This window comes from Polypterus senegalus, chromosome 3 (assembly GCF_016835505.1).
Source record: "Polypterus senegalus isolate Bchr_013 chromosome 3, ASM1683550v1, whole genome shotgun sequence".
Taxonomy (NCBI): Eukaryota; Metazoa; Chordata; class Cladistia; order Polypteriformes; family Polypteridae; genus Polypterus; species Polypterus senegalus.
In genome coordinates this window covers 110,944,552-110,961,438 of record NC_053156.1, presented here as the reverse complement: position 1 = coordinate 110,961,438, position 16,887 = coordinate 110,944,552, and the positions used below count along the sequence as shown (strand labels likewise).

The following is a 16,887-nucleotide window of genomic DNA, read 5'->3' as shown; positions in this document are numbered from 1 at the left end:
CATAGAACTCCACAATTTGCACAGAGGCCAGTACAGTGTCTAATTAAAGTGTAGTTCTCAAGGTATTCTATGTAAACTTGTACTGCATTCTCAAATTTACCAGCAACTGCCAATGAAACACTTGAGGACATCTTAATAACTGAAACTTTGTGTTTATATCTTTTTACTTTTCAGTATTCTTAGGTTTATAGGACTCTCGTGTTGAGTTATGTTTTGCCATTTACTCCTTTTTATAAGCACATACAGTATATACTATACATACAGTACAAGTTTATATTTAATGTTCAAAACATCCTTTGCAATTAGGTAAACATAGACTGCTATGGTTTTTAACCTCAATAGACTTCTATTCTGTGTTATGGTTTATTTTACTTTGTAAGTGCAAACATATTCACTTGAGAATTGCTACACAATTCTGCAGACATTGTCATATTAATAAGACAAAGATTATCTGTAAACCAGTTGTAAAACTTTATATACTATGTTTTGATATCTGTATTATTGTTTAGTTAAGGGGACTGGTTTTATTACAAATATCTACAAGCTGTTACTTCAAGTCATTCTGCATTTGGACTGCATTGAATCCTGCCCCTAACTCTTCTGTAATGCTAGTAGCTTTTCGGAATATGCCATCCCTGTGTTGGTTCATTTATTTGCTGTATATTTATTCTCTACAGGTTTCATATATTTTTATTAGTTATTTAAAATTACCTCCCTTAAACCACCATTGTAAAAAAGCAATGTTCAGCTGAAAAAATGCAGAAGTGTCTGTGGGGTTTGTTTATTTTTTGGCTTGCATACATTTGTTTAAATTCAGTTTATCCTGGATCTTCCATTATCTGTGTTAAAACTAAGCTATATTATATTCAGGTTCAAACTAAGACAAAACTAAGGTAAATATACCATTAACATTAGCTTAAAGGATGTGGCTCCCACACCATGTTTATGAAGAAATATGTTTGACTTGCTAAAATACCAAACTTAATCTTTTAGTTTTATAAATAAATTAAAACTATCAGGTAATGGACAGGAAAAATTACTACTTTTGATTTTGATTACATTGTAGAACACAAAGTTTTGACACATTTTTCAAATGTTTTAATGTGAAGTGGTTACTTTTGTATCTTACACTTTTGTAGAACATAAATTGTAGGACATAAATAGTCCTCCATTATGGAAAATCTTACTTGACGTTGGGGTCAAATTGATGTGTCGGTGGCCTCTTTGTATTGGCTGCAATTTTTCATCATCAAGTTAACTTTGAGTAGCCAGAAGTCATTTTGAGATGTTCCTCCACAGAGAAAACGGGTGTAAGCTGAAGCAAAACTTTCTATAGGATAATAAATGGCCTGCATTTTAAAATTACAGAACTGTAAACTGGATGGTACTTTAAATATTTAACTAGGCAGTTTTGTTGTCATTATTTGGTATAGAACAAAAGACCCTTTTTCATGTGGAAACGGTGACTGTCTGTAAATAACTACCATCATGCAAATTGTCTGAGGTTTTCAAAAAATCTCTGCTATTTAAAAAAGGTTTCTATTCTTACTTTTCAACTGGTTTTATGGTAATTTCAGAAAGTTGTTTTGGAAAGCCATGACTTCAAACACTTCACAAAATATTTAGCATTCTGTATATGATGGAAAGCATGATGTGTATGGTTAGCATTGCTACTTTGATGTACTTGGGTCGTGGGTTTGTATCCATGATTTTTTTTTTGGAAGTTGGCATATCCTTCTCATGTTTTTTTTGTAATATTTCCACTTTTTCTTTCCTGTTCAGAGATATACTGGCATATATATTATTGCATTTTTCGCATTCATTGTTACAGGCTTCTGCCTGTTTACACTTAGAATGCTGGTTGCGAAAAATCATATTTGAAAATAATGCATCATTCTGCACCGGAACACAATGCTGATCTACCTGTGTTTTTTGTGAATCAATATCATTTGATGTGAAAAATTATTATTCACGACTTAAAAATTAAGTCATCACTATTGTTAGAGAGGTATCAATTATAAAGAGACACGGATCACATTTAAAGTTGCACCTCCCAGCATGCACGAGAGTTTATAATATGGGATGTCAAAAAAAGCGAAGGAGGTACACGTATGCCGCAATAGTCAATCCCGCATAGAGAAGCATTTGTTTGTTATAAGTAAGAATCAGCAGTGTACCGAATTAAGATAAGTGTGCGTTGATAACCAGAGACCACACATACACAAATACACCTATACCTATTCGAATACATGTGTATATCTTCAGATAAATGAGTTCAATTTCAATCTAAGTTGCTGTGTGGAATTCTCTGCATCATTTACGAGTGTCCTGATCGACACTCTGGAGTAAACACTAAGTCCTGAACACACTACATATAAAGTGGTCCTTTGCTACAACTATTGTTTACTAGTAATTGGTCTGTAAAGAACTGCCAAACATGTAACTTGTAGACAGCATATTTCTTCAAACGTGGTAGTCAATGATGCAGAAACTATCAGTTCGCCCATTTCCCATCGCCTACTTTTCTTTTTCAACAAGGCATTGAATTATTGTACAGCCAAGTCTCATTCAGTCTAAGGACTTCAAAAGGGTGTTCTGGTTTAAAGTGTAATTTCTGGAAAAAAGCATTAACTTTATAGGTTATGTATCTTGTTATAGTTTATTACTAATCAGTTTAAAATGTTCTACAACATTAAAAAAGCATAAACTATACTGTTTATAATATTTATATATATAATATATATACAGTGGAACCTCGGTTCATGACCATAATTCGTTCCAAAACTCTGGTCGTAAACCGATTTGGTCATGACCCGAAGCAATTTCCCCCATAGGATTGTATGTAAATACAATTAATCCGTTCCAGACCTACGAACTGTATGTAAATATATATATTTTTTTAGTTTTTAAAGCAGAAATATAGTTAATTATACCATAGAATGCACAGGGTAATAGTAAACTAAATGTAAAAACATTGAATAACACTGAGAAAACCTTGAAAAACCGAGAAAACTAACACTGCAATAGTTTGCGCTATAGTGCTAAGAACCACTCGCTAAAAACACCTTTTTTAATAAGTTTTAAGCACAGGTAAAAAATGAACATTTGAAAAATCTGTAATTTAATAAACCACCAAGAAAAGTAACATTGCAACAATGCACGCTACAAACCGATCGCTGTAAACAGAAATGAAAACAAAAACAAGCACAGTGCATTCTTTAACTGCCTTCTCTACCTTATGCGTCCAGCTCTCTCCCTCGTGTGTGTGTCTCTCTCACACGCCTGTGTGTGTGTGTCTCTCTCTTGCGCGCCTGTGTGTGTGCGTGTCTCTCTCTCGCGCACCTGTGTGTGTGTGTCACGCTCTCTCTCACTCGCACGCTGCACAGGAAATGCACAGGGAGAGACTGAACACATACAAACCGAAAAGGAAACTGGCTTGTTCGTATATCGAGTGTGTGGCCGTGAACAGTGGCATAAGTTTGCCAAACTTTTTGGTTGTAAACCGATTTTTACGTGAACCGAGACTTCGTGAACCGAGGTTCCACTGTAATATAAAAAATGTGTCTTAAGGAGTCAATTAAAAGTATTTCTCGAATTATATGTTCTCGAAACTGTCAAATAGTCTGTCTATTAGAAATACCCTAGTGGCCGCAGCATTTAATACAAGACTATATTTTTCCATTCTGTTTTTAGTTCTCATTATCTGGCAAAATCACAGTTATTTTGATCAAGTTACACAACCAACCACCCTTTCATTTATATAGAGTGTCTCTGTATTAAATGTTGTCCAAAGGAACTATGCAATCTCAGTGTTTTAAAAGAATATTTTCCATGTATTTTTTACAGTTAGGGCATAGACAGGTTAAGTAATTTACTCAGGGTCGCATATTGGGTCAGAGACAGGCATTGCATTGGCACCTTGTGAGTTACGAGTCCAACTCAATGGCAAAGAACTGCGAAACTCCACATAGACAGTGAATTTGGCACTGGATTCAAACCCTGGTCAGTCAGTCCTTGAGGCAGTAGGGTTAACCACTGTGTCACTATCAGGATAATTTAAGTAAACTGTGATAGATGCTGATGCATAAAAACAGAATGCTCCTTGTCACTCTTTATGTTTCATCTTTAGTACGTGAGGAAGCTAATAGTCCAAAATACCTGAGCAGAGAATGTGATATGATCTTTCAAGTAGTTTGTAAAATCTATAGCCAATATTTAAGTAATTTAAACAAACAATGTATTTTAATAGTCTAGGGAAAAGTCCACAAAAATAAAAAACAAAACCTTGTACAAAAATGAATCTCATTTGTCAGTTAAATGAATGCTGTTTTCTGCACATGGCCAAATTAGATATTGAGTATATGAGTTCACTAAATACCATATTTCTTCTGCTGTACATTGACTGAGGTCTTGCCTTGGAAATGATTAATATTGCATTTCTTCTTCCCTCTGTAATTGTGTTCAGTAGTTTAACTTTTTTCCCCCAAATAGTGATGGCCAAGCACTATTACATTTCTATAACTATAGCACTGAAAAACCCGGATAAGCTGCGTTTTCGGTTGGAAAAGTAGGAACTATTTTATATGACTCTTTAAGAAATCTTTTCTGATGGAAGTAAGGCAGCTTTATCCATAGTAAAAAAATTTTAGACAACTCTAGCTTAGGTAATGTTAACAGGTTGATGTAACTACATTGTGTTGCTTTCTTAAACAGATGAGCACCATGCCAGGCTTGCCCACAAGACCCTGCTTTTACGATATTGACCTTGACCCTGAGACTGAACAGATCACTGGCTTATTCTGAGCTATTTATCTTATTCAATCATTTTACAACAGAGGTGAGTTTTGCTTTGTTTTTTGGTTAAATCTTATAAGGAACCAGCTTATGCTGTTACAGACAAGTAACATATGTGACTTGTTAGTACAATTTTTAATTGCAAATCTTGCTTCTTAAACCTGATAATGTACTGTATGTAATAATTATTAACTTTAAGCTCTATTTTAAATTTTTCATTCTTATTATGTCATATCCATCTTCTTCACAAGGCCAGAATATCCAATTTAGGGTTATTTGAAGGTGGTGTCTGTCCTGGTAGCACCCAGGTATGTGACAATAACCAAGCATGCTGATTAAATACACAAATTAATTCAAAATGGACCAGTTTAGAGTTTCAAATAAAATCTACAGGTTGTTAAAATGTGGAATGTAACTGGACTACACACTAGGATAGAAAGTGCAAACCTCATACATATAGACTTAAAATTCAAGCCTAGGTCCTTGAAAATATGAGGCATGCCCCATCTATTAAAATCACTTTATTAGTGAGTCCTGACATAAACGGGGAGTGATGCCAAGCTTATCTCTGCATCCCTAGCGTGACTTTGTATTGTGGCAGATTTTTAGTATGCCTGTTCTAAAAGTTATCCATACAAATTAGCAGACTTAGGCTTCACTGAAGACTCAACACCACAGTTATTGTCTGAAGGACAATCAAATCTGCCTTCTTGATAAATAAATTAAACAACTACAGTATGTTTGTCTGGTGTTTATTTGAATAGAAGACAGGACTGGCGCAGCAGCAGCATTTTTTATTCAGGAAATTACTTTTATATCAGATATGCAGATATTACAGTTTTTGACAAACTTATCAAAAGAGGAAATCTTTAGAGAAGATTTTGGGAATCAGCACTTGAATCAGTGAATAACATTTAATTAGGCTGCCTTTCCTTGCTCTCTGTCTGCAGCCTGCAAACTGTTATGAATTTCATAATAATTTTCAATGCATTGAAATTTGTTCAATCTGTCCTTTTTTGTAATAATATTTTTGTTCACTCAACCCTTAAGATTATAAGTACCTAATTTATTTTTTCCAGCACTCATTTAAAAATAAAATTGAAATAACAAGGTAATTTATAGAAAACCAACTTATTTTGCCTTATTTGTGCCTGTATGTGTTCTTCATATTCAGTAGTAGCTTAATAACTAGGGCCCACGATTTACCGCGGCAAGAAATGGTAAATTCCGCAGCATGTTTTTTAAATTGTACGCCGCAGCAAATGAAGTACCAGAACTCCATAAGACTAATTCGTAAACCAAGCAAAATAAATGCAATTTTTCTTATTCTTAATCCCTAATAATAATCAATCATAATTCGTAATACTAATCAAATAGGTATATCAAAGCGTTCACATCCTCACATTTTAATCCACAGATTTGTTTTAGGCAAATGATGCTGAAACATATGTAGGCATAATATTTTTCTCAAAAAACGATCCAATAATGATCGAACGCAATGTAGCAAGAGCTGTTAAGCGAGGCAGTCTGTCCTCCTAAGACACGCCAAAAAGCAGGGATATCAGCTGGAATTACTTCATGAGATGCTATGTCCAGATAAGCTTGCCATTCATCTGCTGCGGCCATCATTGTTGGCACTGATGGTGCGTGATCAGCAAAATTCTTCGATGAGTGGTAGCTGTCGTGGATCAAATATTCTCACAGATCTGAATAGGTCTATTGCTGGCTGTTTGGTTCCCACAAAATATTCTTCAAGTTTAGCAGCAACGTTGTGCTTTGCATCTTCACAGCTGCTGGTTGCAATTGGAAATCCGGATGATTTCAGGCGAGATAGTAAATCAGACACTTTGTTGTAGACATCGACAGCCATGAATGGTTGTGCCTCAAAAGAAGTCAGAGTGTTCATAATTGGCTGACAGTGAACAGATACAAATTCAAGTTCGGCTCTCATCTCGTTAAATTTATCAGTACTTCGCAGCAACGCTGACAGCTTCTTTAACTGGACTGTAGCTCCACTGTGTTCGATTTCAGTAGCAACGAACGAGATATTAATTAGATGATTGCAATAGGCTGAAGAAAGAACTTAAAGAAGTAATCAAAACTAATCATACAAATATCAATATGCCTCAAATAGTGAGATTTCATTCAGATTTGGTATTTTCCGCGGCAGTTAGGTTAATTCCGCGGCATGGCGTTTTACCACTGCAAAACCCTAACTTCCGTGGCGTGGCGTTAAATTCCGTGGGCCGCGGTAAATCGTGGGCCCTATTAATAACCTATTAAAAAATAATAAGTTGGGTTGTGGAGCTACAGTGGTTCAGTCCAGTTTAGAGTAGTTTGTTGCTTTTGTCAGAAAGTAAAATATACACTGAAGGGTATTTTGAGATGGACTAAGAAAAGGATGAGCAAAAATCAACTGTCAATAACAACTGTCTACTTAACGATTTTAACTGGAATACAAAAATTCTTCAGTGTGTGTTGCCTTCCAAGCACCACACTGAGACAACTGCTATAAAGTGAGGGTCTGTGAAGAAAGTCTGAAATATTAAACACACTGAAAGTAAGAGGACATTTAAATGCATTTTACAAACTGTTTGCGAGGTGTGCATGTATAGTTTGCATGCTCACCTTATGTTGGTGTGAACTTGCTTTGTTTCCTTCTCACAGACTGAAGACGTACAGTGCTGTAAGTGGAAGATGTGCACAGATGTGTGCAAGAATGTATAATGAATTAGAATAGCACTCCATCTTGCTGCCTTCTGGCTGATGGCTAATCTTACAGGGACATTCTCCAACTCCCTGCAGCCTTGAACAGAAAAGCTGAATGCTGGTTATCTTCTCGTGTCTTTAGAGAATACAAATTAATGTGCCACATACCTAAAATAACTACACACAGTAAGAACCTCAACCTTCATACAATGAAGTTTAGAAGTTGAAAAATCTGAATTCTCTACACCAGTGTTTCTTTAACATTTTTAGACTGTGAAACTTCAGTCAGGGGTGTGTTCTTTCTCCTACTTTGTTCAGGCCTGCTGGTGAAGAAAAATTCAGTGATCTTGACTTTGCTGACGACTTTTTGACATTTGCTGTGATGTTCACAGAATCAATGGAGTCTCTCATCAAGAGACTCTCTAGAGACTGATCAAGGTGTCTGAGTGTCTGGGCTTGCAAGTGTCCTGGATAAAAATCAAGAAACCAGGCATCTATTGACATTTTGGGCAGAGCCATCAACAGTGTGTCTTTCTGCAGAGAAAATGTTGACCTTGTTGAGAGGTGTACATACCTTGGTAGCGACATTTATGACTCTAGTGACTCTTTCTATTAGTGCATGGGAGGGCATGAGGTCACTGGAAAGGGGTGTGTGGTGCTTCCGATATCTTTGCAAAAGGACGAATGTCCAAGTAATTAGAATTCTGGTGCTTACTGTTTTGCTATATGGTTGCAAGACATGGATGCTATCCAGTGACCTAAGATGAAGACTGGACTCCTGTGGTACTGTCTCTTGGGAGAATCCTTGTGTACCGCTGGTTTGACTTTGTGTTGAATGAGTTGTTGCTCATGGAGTCTTGAATGAGGCACATTACTTGCATTGTGATGGAGCATCAGTTACGGCACCATGGCCATGTGGCGCGATTGCCTGAGAGTTATCTGCTTTGCAGGGTCCTCATTGTTGAGGACCAGAGCAGCTGAACCAGGCCAAGGGAACGCCCATATAACACCTGGCTGTGGCAGATAGATGGTCTTTTCCAGGGGGTGGGACTGGACCATGTGCCTGGGGGTTTGCCAGTCGGAATCCCAAGATGTTTGTCATGTGGTGGGTGCTGCAATGCACTGTAGTAGTGCATGCCTCCACCAACCTGACCTGACCTAAAACCTCACACAAATATTTCTTTTCATGGAATTCCTGAGAAATTAAAAAGAAAAAAAAACATGAAATGGAAATTAATAAAATAACAAATACAAGCTGACGCCCGCCATAGCATATGGCGGTGTAAGAATAGGAATGGAAAACGGTGAGAAAGTCTCATATATATATTTCTCTTCTGGTTCATCCTGCTTCCTCTTTAAACCTGGCCCCCCCAACACGCAGCATTTCTCGATTCCTCCTTCCCCACGCTGCCTGCGGCCTCCCATACACCCCCACACTGCTTTTCTCGATTCCTATTCCTCCTTCAGACTACCGCGTACCCCGCTCCTCTCTCATGACCCCATTGGTGTCATGTCACTGCCTTATATCTAGCCTGACCACGTGACCTTTCACTTCGGTGGTGAGGAAGCAGGACGAACAAGAAGAGAAATATATATAAGAGATGTGCAAAATATTTGAATTAAGGTTTCAGACCTGATAAACATAAGTGTGCTGTCTTAATGAAAATGATGTATTGCATCAGTCCTTGATGTCATGTCATGTAATTTTCTAACTTGCTTAATCTAGACCAGGGTCGCAGGAGGTGTTGCAGCCTATCTCAGCTAGCACAGAGCACAATGTAGGAACAAACCATTGTCTGGGTAACAGTCCATCACAGGGGCAACACACACACACCTACACATCAAACACATACTAGCACCACTTTAGCATCACCAATTTACCTAACCAGCCTGTCTTTGGACAGTGGGAGGAAACCAGAGCACACAGAGGAATCTCAAACAGACACATAGAGAACATGCAAACTCCATGTAGGAAGGAGCAAATGTGCCACCGCACCGCCCAATGCTTGTAAAGTTTGCTAAAGATAGTCTTAATGTATGTGTCATGGTGTAGTGACAGCTGAAAGCGACTTTCACATAAGTATGTAGAAGCAAAGCAGATTAAGATCCTAAATGTTTTTTAATATAAAGGACCGTATTTACACAATACATTTTTATCCAGAGTTTGTTGTGGTAAATTAGTCTTAACATTTTTCATCCTAATGTAACATAACAAGCAAATATCAGCTAACTTGTCTTCATCATTAGTAGATAGATCATTCTTTACTTATTCATTTAAATTAAGTGGATCCAGAAACCACAGAAACTCTCCTCTTCGGTTATATTTAAAAAAAAATCTCACTTGAGTGGTTTACTCATATAATAACCACAGTAATAGCAATATGTTCAGTCCAGTTTATGCACACAAGTAAGTACATGTGTGGCCTTAAATGCAATCCAGCTGTGTGCCATAATATCATACTATAAAGAGGTTTAGTAACAATCATGACAGACAGTTTTATGTCAGTGTTCATTTTTCCAGTCGCTCATGGAACTTCAATAAGCTTTTTCAGAACCCCAGGGTTCAATGTAACACATTTTAATAAACACTGCTCTGCACTATATAATGACATTTTTTTTAATCTGTTCATTTGCCTAATTTTATGAACTGTACTTGGATTAATGCTTTAAATGGGCAGTAGTGACTTTCTTATATTGTATAAATTAATGTAGTACATGATTTAATAAGTTGTACAAATAAAATAAGTTAGATTAGCCATCGCTATCTCTTTAGGTGGTTTGACAAATTCAGATATCTAATAATGTAAAACTTTCTTGACAACTTACTGTAATCTTATATTTTATTAGTCATGTAAACATACTAGCAAACTTTAAAATATTGTTCACTGAGTATGCAATTAACTGGAATTTGTATACCCATGCTATAAATTAGAAAAATTTGCTAATATATATATATGTACTGTGACCTTTGCCATAAGCTCATTTCTTATGTTTTGTGCAAGTTAAAGCCTCAGGGAGCGTCACGGTGGAAGTTGTCTTATTCTATTTTTTCCTGTTGTTTCCTGCTCTGGGATGCAGGAAAGCTGGCCTCCATCCAGATTACTACAATTAGTCTTCAGTCCTCTTTGTTATTCTCAACTTTAATAGTGCTTGCTCTATTCATTCATCTCTGGTCATATAGTTAATAAAGTCCTGAAACCTATTAAAAGCTCTCACATTCCTCTGTAGATGTACTGTATGTTGAGTCATTATTGATTTTACTGATGGCATAGTGTTAATGTTCCAAAACATGGAACATTAGAATGTGATCCTTATTATGTGTGTTGTATTAGGAAATGCTTTTAAAAATCATAGCTGCTTTTTTAATAACTACCTATCAATTGTTTCTTCTTTAAAGTTAAACAAAAAAAGAAAAAAAAAGCACTTGGGGATTCTAAAAAAGTGACATTTTTTCACATTTTCTAATGTATGGAGTCATTATTGCTAGTTAAAATTTGTTGGGAAAAAATGTTTTCTTTTTCCAATATGCCTCATGCACACACAAAATCAAAGAGGCAGAGAACAGACACAAATAATACACGTAAACAAAACAATTTATTATGGCAGTTCCAAATACTTATGTTGGTAATCGAGAAAACACAACTTTAATAAGCTCACTGGCCAAAAAAATTAAGTCAATGCCCGTTTGAGAGGTGAAACCTATTTTAGACACCAACAGAGGGTACCACAGTATGACTACTGTCCTAAAAATAGTTGTGACATATGCTACAGGGTTTGTAAAGTGATGAGGAGTAGTGATACGCCATGGTTGCTGTTCAAGCAAGTGGCGGCACTCTACTCTTCTGGGAGTGTTTCATTTAGAAGGAAATGGGGTCCTTTGTTGAGGTATGACACACTTGAACCAGAAGAGCTACACTGGGCATTTGGAAGACCATGGTGTTACCTATTGTATCATCTCCAAAGTGAACACAGATTGGCTACTTCAGTCTTCAGATATGACAATTGTCACTTGTACATTTTGAAGCATTTCTGCAACTCAACTAGCCTGCATAAAAGCTGGATTAAATCCCAGAGTTTGTGTGACTCTTTGAAGTAACGAATGAAACATTAACAGGGCCATCCAAGCAATCTGGCGGAACTGCAGGATTTGGTACTGGGAGATTGATTGAAAATTTATTAGATCTGTAAACTGGTGGTGTCCATGTCAGATAGAATTCTAGTTGTTCTTTGGTGTGACAGTGGAGTTATGCGCTATTAGATATGATTTAGCCAAGGGTGACTAATGTTTTGTCCAGTGAGCTCATCATCTTACAGCATATAAAGTAATCTGCTACTCTTAACAGCTCTGGACTCATGGTCTGTATAGATAGAGTGGATCTGATATTGTCAAGGTTTTGCTGTTCCTGGAACATCATCACATCAGGTCACTCAAACGGCTCCCTTTAGCAGCACACATTAAGTTCAAAATCTTGATGCTTGCCTGCAGAGTAGTTAATGGATAAGCACTTAGGTATATGAAGGCACTCTTAAGGTCCTATGCTACTTCTCACCTACTCAGGTCTGCTAGTGAGCAGCATCCGTAATAACCACCACTGCATGGCATCAAATATGAATTCAGACCCTTTTCATGGATAAGTCTAAGCTAATGGAATGAGCTTCCCGCCTTCATCTTCATCATTTGAAGATTGTGTTCTGTGAATATCTTTCTAATTGATAATACTGTAGTTTTGATGTGAGGTCCTTAATAGCTAAAATATAAGAATAATTAGTTCTTCACTTGTGATGGTCAATTTTGTGACCTTGTCCTGTAATACTCTCTGTAAAACAGTCTATCGATTATGTTTGACCTCTTTTGTAAGTCACTTTGAATAAAAGTGTCTGCTAAGTGAATTAATGTAAATGTAAATCATAGTTGTCATTCAGGTAAAGTAATTCACCTTCAACCAATCTACTTCCAAGTCTTCCTCTAACATCATAAAGCAGGAGATGCTCAAAAACGCCCTTTCTTGCAAATGTCTTCACATTTGGAGAAATGAAATATTTTAAACCCTTAAAGAAAGCTGATTTTTATACCAATGTAAAAGGGTATGAAATTGTGTTGCTGCATCTTCAGTGTGATGTAAAAGGCTAACATTAAAGCCGATTAGCTAAAGGTGAATCCCTTTTCTGAAATGACCACTTTTAATGTTGATCCAGGAGTAACAGAAACTCAATAATATCTGATTTACCTGTGGATAAACCTTACAGACATGTGAGCTACACAGCTACTTTCTGATGATTGCCCTGCTACGTCTATGAGGTCTGCCCTATGGGTCTTCCTAGTTTTGCAAAATCATTCAGATGAAAGTGTTCCTCATATGTATTTTTAAGTATACTTTTAATACATGCAAATACTAAGTTTGACTCTGCCATATGGTCTGCCAGTTCTTACTGTCAGTCAAAAATCTTTTGTTTGTATTTTCTTTACAGTATTTTTGCTAACACTGTTTTAGTGATACCACTTAATACAAAAACCATCAGAACATTTCTGAAGTTGATAGGCCATGCCTTATATTATGTTAAAATTGGACAATCATGGTTGCTCCTTATTTAAAATTTGTTATTTTTTAGTTTTATTTGCATTGTGCACATTTTGTTTAGTGCAGCAATACACAGCTAATTGTTGCACATTGCACATAATATGTTTATATTTGTTTTCAGCATAAATACATCCGGTAAGGGATGTCAGTTTTTAAGCAACAGCAATCAATTTGAGCAGTCGTGGGTGTATCATTTCCCTAGACAGCTTGCAAACACTTAGGGATTTACTGATAATCTAATATAGCATTATCTCCAAATTCAGTTAATTTGTGAATTTTATTTTTATCCAAAATATTTATATTAAGTATGTCTTAGTCTTGAACCCATTAACACACTGTGCTTTTAAATCGCTTCCTGTTAAAGTATAGATAGATAGAATTGAAAGGCACTACATCACAGATAGATGGATGGATGGATGGATGTGAAGGGAGCTATTTAATAGATAAACACATACATATGTTTTAATCACAAGGGGAAAAGCAGTGTTACAGCAACACATTAGCAGCAGTCAGATATATTAAAAAAAAAAAACTTTAGTCAAGTAGTAACAGTAAACTAAATACATAATTTTTCCATATGTTATTTAAAATTACCATATTTCATGTTAGGCTTATTGGCCATTCCAGTTTGGCCTCTGTATTTGTATGGGTGTGTGTCAGTATGCATGGTGATGGAGCATTTTTACTCTCCATGGCTGCTTCCTTCCCTGAACCCTGAAAGAGATTAAACAAGTTTAAGAATGTCACTTTATGTTATATTAAAATGTCAAAAGATATTGACTAAATAGAGGATGAGTTGTAAAGCCTGTTAGCAACTGCTAAAATGAACACTCTGCTAGAACTAGCCTTGTGTTGGCAATACTCCATAGGCTGACCACTATGTCACGAAGAGGTTGTGAGATATTGTTCATAACAAGTAACAGCGTAATCAACATCTCTCTCTTTACTTCTGCTGGTCCATCACATGTTCACATTCACCTGTCAATCTTATGCACATCTTTAGGATGTGGTAGTAAACATATATTTTAAAACAAACCCCTTCCAGACTATGCACAGGCAGCAGGATTTAAGCCTGTGGTTTATTCTGAGGAAACACTGCTAACCACAGTACTCTGCTCCTTTGATATAAGTTCAATTACTTTATTAAATACTGTCTGGGTGTTCTACTATTTATTGGCTTTTCCCATTTTATTCAGTTATTTTTTTCAGTTTAGTTTATATTTGTATAAAGCTCTTCATTTATTGTTGGAACAAAGCATGGTGATAGGTTTTTAGGTAAAACACAAGTATAAATTTTTCAAATGACTAAATGCTGAATTAGTACACATAAAGACCCAGATTGGTTTAAACACACAGGAAAAAAAGTTGTTTGAAACTGATTAACATGAATGGAGACCCACAGCATCTTTAGCTGGTTGAGAACTGAATAGAGGAAAAAAAAACTCCAGTCAGTATGTCCCTGGAGAAAATAAACTTCTGGGAAGCCCAAATTCATTTGAAAGAGAAAATCAGATGCAGTCACAGTCCTGGATATGTTGGACAACTTGCTACTCACCTATTACATGTATATAGTAAATATCTTGCTAAGCCATCCAATCTGATGACAGAATCTTTCCTTCTGATGATTCCAGTGTCCCCAGTACCTGAAATGTTTTTTCCATGAGCAGAACAGCAGCTTGGTAGTAAAGCAGTGGCACCAAGCATCACAACAACGTACTGAGAAGACATTTTATAAATAACATGTTGTATTATTATTATTATTATTATTATTATTATTATTATTATTATTATCATCATCATCCTTCTCCATAGGATAATAGTTAGCAATGCTGTTTCTTCACTCTTTTACCCACTGTCACTGCCCATGTGGACATTTTTCTCAAATGTCTAGTGACAGGAGGTATAACACTACTTGTTATGCTTCTCCACAATGCATCGTGTCAGATTTCTTGTTGATGAAGAAGGTCCATATGGCTGCTGAATACTGACCACTCATACATACCCCAAATTGTGTGTAGGTTTTGCTCTGCACACACTCCGTTCTTGCCATCCTGTTTCATTTCTTACAGCTAGTTTTCATCTGTATGATAATGAATTATGCATCCCACATGAAAAAGTACTTTTCTTATGTAACTTACATGATGTATAGCTTGAATTTATATTATAAATTAAATTTGCTTTATAAAGGTTTTCATTATAGCATCATGCAATTCTGATTACCTACTCAGTGTTAAGTCAGAATCCTGTATTACTGTGAATAGGCATGTTTGACAGTATTATTATACTGTAAATTGTAGATTAGAAGCCCCATCCTGGCTTCTCACTTCACAACACATAATGCTAATACAGTAATCCCCAGCCTGGAAGTTACATTCCAGACCCACCCACAATAGGTGAAAATCCGCAATCCGAAAGACCACATTTTTTTTTACAATTTAAGCCTTAAAATACCCATCCCACCCGCTTTAAGCACACATAATCTTATTAAAACACATTTTGTAAACACATGATGTGTAGATGCCGGGCTACATGTTACTATGAGTAACATCTCTCTATTATAAAACATTTTAACTTCACGCAAGACAAGACAGTGAGATAGGATAAGAGCTGCTGTACAGGCTTTTAAATTTATGACACGCAGAGCAACAAGCTGAAAAAGCATCTTGCCATACACATCACAGAACCAGCACAAAGTCCACTTCTCCTTAGCGTGCATTCACTTCCCCCCTTCACAACAGGAAGTGGCCGGATCGTACCGGGCCTCCCTTGGGGTGGTGGGGTGGGGTTGTGCGTTCGGAGGAGGGGGTTTAAGCAAAGCGATCGTGACCAGATCCGAGCACTTCTCCTTAGCGTGCGTTCAGCCATCACACACCCATACCATAGAACGCACAGAGCAAACAGAAAAGTCTTGGCAGAAGCAACACAAAGCCGTTAGCTGATCTGTCCATTTCTGCCTAGCATGCGTTCAGACCCCACACCTTCACAACGCATGGAGTGTTATAAGTGCCGCGAGAAAGAGATTTAACCACGCCCAGGGCAGGAAATAAAGGACAATTATTGTTTTTACAAAAGTTTCAAAGTAAAAATGAAAATAATGCATATGTAAAAATTCCCATGAAAATAACAATCTCTTTAAATTGGTTATCTTGTAAACCAAACGAGGGCGTGGATGAGCGAAGCCCCCTAGTGATAATAATAGTATTAATAAATCCGCGATGTAGCGGGGGTGCGATAGCTGAACCGCGATAGAGCGGGAGATTACTGTAGCCAAAAATATATGGAGATTGTGTCTTTACTTTAAACAGAGGGGACGTTTTCACTGGGGAGAATACAAATTACGAAAAAGACAACAAATAAACCTACGTTGCCTCTCCCAGCTTTCCTTAATAATCTCCATCTCTGTCTATCATGTAGCCAGTTTTCAATTTTCCCAACTCCAAAGTACCACACCAAAGCACTTACCATCTCATATCCTGTTTGTCTGTCTCTCTTTTTCACATAGCCCTTGGTCTTGTTACTTCCACCAGTAAAACTTTGTCTGAACACTTCTTTTAACCAATTCTCTGGCTTAGCATGGCTTTAGAAACTCTTCTTCATCTTTCAGCTGCTCCCGTTAGGAGTTGCCACAGCAGATCATCTTATTCTATTTCTTTCTGTCCTGTGCATCTTGTCAGTTACACTCATCACCTGCATAACCTCTCTCACCACATCCATAAACCTTCCCTTAGGCCTTCTTCTGTTCCATTTACCTGGCAGCTCTATCCTTAACATTATTTTCCGAATATATGCAGCATCTCTCCAGTGT

At 36.7% G+C, this 16,887-nt stretch overlaps 1 protein-coding gene across 1 annotated transcript in view; it reads left to right on the top strand.

Annotated features, from left to right (window-relative positions):
• Positions 1-16,887, top strand: part of mthfd1l (methylenetetrahydrofolate dehydrogenase (NADP+ dependent) 1 like) — a 400,198-nt gene that overhangs the window by 359,241 nt on the left and 24,070 nt on the right. Inside the window, exon 27 of the mRNA XM_039747812.1 lies at positions 4,714-4,837. Within this exon, the coding sequence (XP_039603746.1) occupies positions 4,714-4,803 (90 nt within the window). The 3' untranslated portion in view covers positions 4,804-4,837. The remainder of the gene's footprint in view (positions 1-4,713; positions 4,838-16,887) is intronic.